The sequence below is a fragment of the Hemicordylus capensis genome, chromosome 6 (genome assembly GCF_027244095.1).
Source record: "Hemicordylus capensis ecotype Gifberg chromosome 6, rHemCap1.1.pri, whole genome shotgun sequence".
NCBI lineage: Eukaryota > Metazoa > Chordata > Lepidosauria > Squamata > Cordylidae > Hemicordylus > Hemicordylus capensis.
Window position 1 is genome coordinate 121,388,449 of NC_069662.1, and position 7,310 is coordinate 121,395,758.

The following is a 7,310-nucleotide window of genomic DNA, read 5'->3' on the forward strand; positions in this document are numbered from 1 at the left end:
AAGTTCAAATCCCCATTCAGCCATGGGCCAGTCACCTCTCTCTCAGCCTAACCTAAGAGCAGGATATAAATGAAAAAATAAAATAAAATAAAAAAACTGCTGAATGGTAAGCCTGGACCGCCGGTAGAGACGTATAACTGGAGTGCAAGGGTTGGATAGTCACGTAATAATTGGGAGGAGTTTCCAGTTAGGCTCAAACCGCAGCTGCTTGGCTATTAGTTTCTCCGCCTCTGTCCAGGCGAGGGAGTGGGAGAAATCAGACCCGGATGAGAAAGGTCTTGTCCCCTCACTGGGCAGGGCGTCAAACCAACAATATTCATCATAAGGCTTTGAAAATGAAAGCAGGCCACACACAAGATGGCCGCAAAGGCACAGCTACTACAGGGGTAAAGGATCACTTCCTCCCACTCACCCTCCCACTTCCCTTGTCGTCGCGGGAAACGTCATCCCTGCGCGACCACCAGGCGATAGGGCGCCTCGTGTCTGAGACGTGCCGTTCCAAGAGATCCCCTTTATTCACGCCATGGCGGGAAATTTTACGCTACAGGAGGATCTCGCACCGCTGGTTCCCCCGCCTCCGCCGCCTCCTCCCCCCCATCGTCCGTGCGTCGAGCTGCCGTCTTTCGAGACTGCGCGAACGCTGGCGGAGAGCCGCTACTCCTGCCTGGTAGTAATGCCGCATAGGAGGCACATTGCGCTGCCGCCGCGTTTCCTGCATCGAAAGCGGACGGGCATCTGCGCCCAGCTGGACTCTGAGCTGCGCTGCTATTCGGAGAGGTAAGAAGATGCTAGTTGGGCCTGTCGTGATCCGCCCCGCAGTCCCTCCGTATCATATGAGGCTGTAATCTATATGTTCTAGTATACCAAGAAACAAGCAAGATCTTCCCTTTTCCGCCTCCGCTCCGGACGCCCCAAGTAACTGGCAGTAAACTAGCCCATAACATAAAAGACGTGTATCACTACTGCAGTCACCATTTGCACTTCTGGAAAGCTCTCTGGAAAAGAGTAGTTTTTGTCTCTTATTTTGTATCCTGAAAGCGGTCAGCTGCATTCTCTCTGTTCTTACCTGCTCTGTATTCTTAAGGCGGGGGAGTGCCTTACCGTTTGTACTTTTAATCTTGTTGCTCAATTGCTGGTTGCTCCCTTCTCGTATTTTTCTTGGTGCACTGAGATCCAGTTAGCACCCGGAAAAATACAGTAATCTAATTCAGTTTGGAAGTTTTGGTAAAAGAAAAAAAGCAACACCCCCCTTTTTTTATTACCTGTCCTCCTTAAAACCTTTAACAGCTAATTGTACACCTCCTGCTACTACTGATCTGTACTGGGACCAGTGCTCTTTAACTTGTTCATAAATGATCTAGAATAGGGGCGTAACTACTACTAGGCAAGGGGAGGCAGTCATCTTGGGGCCCCACTGCCTTGAGGGCCCCCCCAGGCACATCACATGACTCCCCACCTGCCCATGTTGCACCCCCTATGAATTATGTTGAGTCTCTTGGAGAAGGGCAGGAGCAGAGAGTAAAAAAACTAGATTCAATGTGAACTAGATATTCACCATATTCATAATGGGGATGTGAGTGTGAGTGCACTATATATTGTGAAGTGTGTTTGTGTGTGTATATCAGCGAGGGGGGCATTTTAAAATATTTTCTCTGGGCCCCCTCCAACCTTGCTACGCCCCTGATCTAGAAGTTGGGGTGAGCAGTGAAGTAACCAAATTTGTAGATGGCACTAAACTACTGAGGGTAGTGAAATCCACAACAGATTGTGAGGAGCTCCAAAAGGATCTCTCCAAAAGGGGTGAGTGGGCAACAAAAGGGCAAATGTGTTTCAATGTAAGCAAGTGTAAAGTGATGCATATTGCGGCAAAAACTCTCAACTTCACATATACACTTATGGGTTCTGAACTGTCAGTGACTGACCAGAAGAGGGATCTTGGGGTCATGGTGCACAGCTTGTTGAATGTGTCGACTCAGTGTGTGGCAGCTGTGAAAAAGGCAAATTCCGTGCTAGGTATCATTATTTATTTATTTTAATATATTTATATATCGCCCCAAACCAAAGAAGGAGGTTGAAAATAGGAATGCTAATATTATAATACCTGTATACAAAACTATGGTGTACTGGAGTACTGCATATAGTTCTGGTCACTGAATCTTAAGAAGGACATTGTATAACTGGAAAAGGTACAGAAGAGGGCAACCAAAATGATCAGGTCCTGGAGCACCTTCCTTCTGAGGCAAGGCTATAGCATCTGGTGCTTTTTAGTTTGGAAAAGAGATGGCTACAGGGAGACATGATCAAGGTAATGTGTGCCATCAGGTTCGTGTTGACTCCAGGCGACCACAGAGCCCTGTGGTTTTCTTTGGTAGAATACAGGAGAGGTTTACCATTGCCATCTCCTGTGCATTATGAGAAGATGCCTTTCAGCATCTTCTTATATCGCTGCTGCCCGATATAGGTGTTTCCTGTAGTCTGGGAAACATACCAACGAGGATTTGAACCGGCAACCTCTGGCTTGCTAATCAAGTCATTTCCTTGCTGCACTATGATAGAGGTTTATAAACTTATGCATGAAGTAGAGGAAACACCTATATCGGGCAGCAGCGATATAGGAAAATGCTGAAAGGCATCATCTCATACTGTGTAGGAGGAGGCAATGGTAAACCTCTCCTGTATTCTACCAAAGAAAACCACAGGGCTCTGTGGTCGCCTGGAGTCGAAATCGACTTGATGGAACACTTTACTTTACTTAGAGAAAGAGGACAGAGAAATTTTTTCTCTCTCTCTTGCAACTCTAGAACCAGGGATCATCCCCTGAAACTGAAGGCAAAGAATTGTTGGCAAGGACCAACAAAAGGAAGTAGTTTTTCACACAGTGCACAATTAATCTATGGAATTTTCTGCCATGGGATGTGGTGATAGTCACCAGCTTGGATGGCTTTACAAGTAGGTAGACAAATTCATGGACACGTCTGTCAATGATTACTAGTCTGGTGACTACAGGTCACCTCCATCCTCAGAGGCAAGATGCCTCTAAATACCAGTTGTAGGAGAGCAACTGCAAGAGAGAGGGCATGCCCTCATGTCTGTGGGCTTCTCAGAGGCATCTGGTGGGCCACAGTGTGAAACGAGATGCTAGACTGGATGGGCTGGTATGTTCTTATATACTGCTACTATGAATATTTTTAATACTATTCTTCAACCAAATTTTTCAAAGTGGTTTACACAGAAAAATAAATAATGCATAAATAAGATAGTCCCCTGTCCCCAAAGTGCTCACAATCTTAAAAAACAACAACCCACCTGTTTGTGGATTAGTGACAACTGTTTGTTTTATCTTGGCAGCTTTCAAGGTGTTCCTGTGGCTTATGATGATATTAAAATAACAAATGAACTGGGAGATATAATTGATGACATGGGAGCCATCCATATGGACGTTGAAGCAAATTTTGTTGTCTTTCGGCCAAAACCAGGGAAAAAACTTGTGGTATGTTTTGTTTTGTTTTTAAATACTTCTCTTACACCAGTGCTGTAAACTTTGTGGTAAGTGGTACTAGTTTCCTGTCTAACTTCAAAGTGCTTGAATTGACATGTGTTGTAAAGTTAGAGTATAGTATTCTCTTTGCTGTGATTGGCCTGTGTGTTGGAATGTCCAGTTCCAATAAATTCTACACAGAGGAGGGTGCATCCAACATGGCCAGCTCTGCACAATACCTGTGATTTTTGGTATTGAGGGAGCCTCTTCATTTTTGTGGGCTTTGGCCCAATGTTCAACAGCCATTGTACTTCCAGAACCTTGAAGTATACTTTGTGGTCCCATACTCCTTATGCAGCTGTGAAGGCAAGAATCTCTCTCTATATATATTTATTTTAGGCATACCCGTTGCTAATCCCGTGTGTGGCAGCTCTCTCTCTCTCGAGAGTTCATGAACAGCTGCCAGATAGCGGCAAGGACGGTGAGAGAAAGCGGACTGGGAGGGGGGAGAATGGACTGGGGCTGAAAGGAGGGTGAAGAGACAGGGAGAACTAGGGGTGCAGATGCTCTGCGCCAGATCAGCTAGTTTTATTTTAAAACAAATGCTGTGTTGCTTGCCATTGGCCATAATCTGTGGTGTGACACTAAAGTTGTCTTTTGCTGGTAAAAAAAACCCTTTGTATTCATATCACTCAGTGTGAATTGAGTGGGCAGACTATCTGTAAGGGTATTCATTGTCATGGTGAAAGTTTTATTAAAGTTCTTTCAGCACTGGCATTCTCTGTAGCCAACACATAAAAAGTTTATAAACATTTGAACTAACCTTCAGCTATGTTTGCATTCATAAAAATGTGGAGGTGGAAGTGTGATGGTTGCCTTTCTTCTAGATAATCCTGCCATTACCACTCAGACACTGACACATCTGAGACAAATATCACAATCTTATGAAAGACTTGTGACAGAACTTATTCTTAATCATATTTCTTCAGTTCGATAAGTTACCCTGTAGATCGGTGAAAAACTTCTGGTGAATATGGGAGAGAAGAAAACATACTAGTATCTTTGTAACATCAAAGTAGCAGGTTTAATTTTAAGCTTACTCAGGTGATGTTGAACAAGTTCTTATAGGCGTAATGGTTTCAGGTATCAATAAGTTAACATATAAAGTGTTGCTCTGTGATGTTATACTGGTAAGAATCCTTATCTGTGATTTCCCCTTTTTAGGGTTAGGGCGATTTGCTTGATTACTTTGTTTTGTTTCAGATCTATTTTGTTTCTACTGCCTTCCAGTTGTCAACTTTCCCAGGCTTTCTCCTGAACAGAAAATGGGTTTTCCTTTTAGGGCACAGAACCTCCTCTTAAAACCTTCCCTCTCAAAAACCTCCTAAACCAACAGCTAACTATTTTCTCTCTGCCTACCTGGTTTTTCCCCCTTACATCCTTAACAGGTTTTCCAAAGCTGCTTGCAGGGGTCCCACTACTGTAGCCCCTCTGTGTTGTATTAAAATGCCTTTAACCTTTTACCTTCTGCCCATACAGTACATTATAAAACCATTACACATAGCTCCGTAACATTCACATTTGAAATACGTGCATATAGCACCTGTAAACACCTGTTTAATACTGGTTGTTTGTGGTCATGAAAATATTGGAAGTGGCTTGTGCGCCACCTAGTGCAAATCCAAACTCAATGTGATAAATCCAGGCCTAGAGCATTCCCAGCATAGTCCCTATATGAGAGGACAGTACAGCTTCACAAAACAAAGGTTCTCTGGCAACTCCAATGTCTCTGTTTCTTTATTTCTTTTCAGGGTATAATCAACAAAATAGCACCCAGCCACACAGGCTGTCTGGTACATGGATGTTTCAATGCTTGTATCCCCAAACCTGACCACATATTGGTTGATGAATGGAAAAATCTTGGCTTTGAAATGGGCAACAGACTGCTGTTTAAAGTGTTGTGTTTTGATTCAGATGCTGCTGGAGTGTTCTGCATCCGAGGAAGATTATGTAAAGACAGGTACAGTAGTTCAGTAAAGTGAATTTCTTTCAAGCATCTAGGAAACAAAGCTGTGTGTGCCACATGGAATACTGTAGCAGGCTTGCTTTATCTTGCATGCTTCTCAGACTGGCCAGACATTGAGTGTTAGGGACTGGAGAGCGGGTTTGCAGGACTTAGCAGAAGTTGAAAGGTGTTTGAAATAAGGGGGATCGTCGCCAATCAGAACAAATAATTAGTGTACCAAGGCTCCTACTATTTTCAGGCAAAGGGTAATTTGGTGCCAATATGTCTACTATAATAAGGTAATTCTCAAGATGAAAGTTATAAAATGTGCATAGACTTTAACTCTTCCTTGTGTTTTAGTTAATAGCATGGCCTGAGCATCCATGCTCTTGGTTCTGGCAAGCTTGTAGAAAAGCCTTTAACTGCACAGTCGGCAAATATAAAGGAAATATGTTTTTATGAAAATGGAAACAGTAGTTTTAGATTTGTGGTCCAATAATTACTAAATAATAGCCTCTTTGGGGCTTATATGAGACATTTCAGTAAAATATCCTTGGAAGGTTCATTCTTTGTCTTCTTATTTTTGTAACACAGCACTGGAGAAGAAACACCAAAGGAAAAATGCAAGAAAAAACATGAAAGTTACTGTGTGCAGAATGGCACAAAGGAGATGGAGACTGACGTAGCAACTATTGAGACTGCAGATACTGAGCTACAGAACGATGACTTTGATAATGGAATTTGTGACAACCCACAGAAAGAGACCAGACAACACAAAGCTGATTTGGGGGTGCATGCCAGTGACTCGAGTGGTTACCAGAGCGATCATGGCAAATCAAAGAAAAAGAAGAAAAAACGTGAGGAAGAAAAATGAACTTCCTGGATTGTCACAACCCAAAACTAAGAAGAAGAGAAAAGAATGAGAGATAGTTTGAATAATACCAAAGTGCCTTGGATGAATCTAGAACTCTTCCATGAGACACATTTGATGAATTGTTACACTTCATTTTAGCATCACCATGTGTTGGAGGAGGTGTCCTGTTATATTTATGCTGCATATGTGCACATGGAAATGGAATATACAGATAGATAATAAATAATATGAGAATATGAGAGAACTGGAATCCTGGTTTGTGCAATTAAGGAACTTAGACTCATTCAAACAGTTTTATTGAATCAATTTTAAAATATCCAGTGTCCCATGGCAATCCTTCTCCTCAATAGTTATACTTTTCATTTTTAAGGATTAGAAACATTATTCCCTGAAGTACCATTAGTGATTTGTCTGAGCAATAACTAAGTCTATGTTATTTCCCTTTGTTACCAGGTCAGTGGGGCGAATATGAGCTGGTCTGTTGAATTAATACCAAGGGACATGGTGTGGTGCTTCCAGCTGAGAATCCTCTAAAGCAGGGATTTTCAATTGGAGGTAGGGGATACTAATATTCCGTACTAAAGGGTCAGCCGTGGTGAGGCAGTGGTGGCAGCGGGTCCAGGCCAGCCGTGGTGAGGCAGTGGTGGCAGCAGGTCCAGGCCAGCCGTGGTGAGGTGGTGGCTTGGCCGCCAGGAAGAGGTGGAGGCCCGGTGGGGGTGAAAGGAGGTGGGCAGCAGAGCTGCGCTAGAGCCGCACTGCACCTGGCCGGTGGGGAAGAAAAGCAAACTAGCGGCGCACATTGAGGCAGAAGGTTGGGGGAGGGTAGAAGGTGGTGGGGAGGGGGAACCACCGGCCCCAAAGAGCACACAGTTGCTCTGTGCAGGGTCGGTTAGTTTTGATTGTTTTGGTTCAGAATATTGGGAACATCCCTTTCTCACTTTATAAGTCAACTG

At 43.6% G+C, this 7,310-nt stretch overlaps 1 protein-coding gene across 1 annotated transcript; it reads left to right on the forward strand.

Annotated features, from left to right (window-relative positions):
• The first annotated feature begins 383 nt into the window (after positions 1 to 383).
• Positions 384 to 6,593, forward strand: POLR1F (RNA polymerase I subunit F). Its single transcript, XM_053258831.1, has 4 exons — positions 384 to 777; positions 3,349 to 3,490; positions 5,290 to 5,498; positions 6,078 to 6,593. Exons 1-4 carry the CDS (start codon positions 524 to 526, stop codon positions 6,355 to 6,357), a joined length of 885 nt encoding a protein of 294 aa, XP_053114806.1. The 5' UTR covers positions 384 to 523; the 3' UTR covers positions 6,358 to 6,593.
• The last annotated feature ends 717 nt before the right edge of the window (positions 6,594 to 7,310 follow it).

Bases quoted from the DNA above. Each gene is read 5' to 3' on its own strand.
- POLR1F (XM_053258831.1), top strand. From the start codon at position 524: ATGGCGGGAAATTTTACGCTACAGGAGGATCTCGCACCGCTGGTTCCC. The intron at 3,491-5,289 runs GTATGTTTTGTT...ATTTCTTTTCAG, and splicing joins AACCAGGGAAAAAACTTGTG to GGTATAATCAACAAAATAGC. The intron at 5,499-6,077 runs GTACAGTAGTTC...TTTGTAACACAG, and splicing joins GGAAGATTATGTAAAGACAG to CACTGGAGAAGAAACACCAA.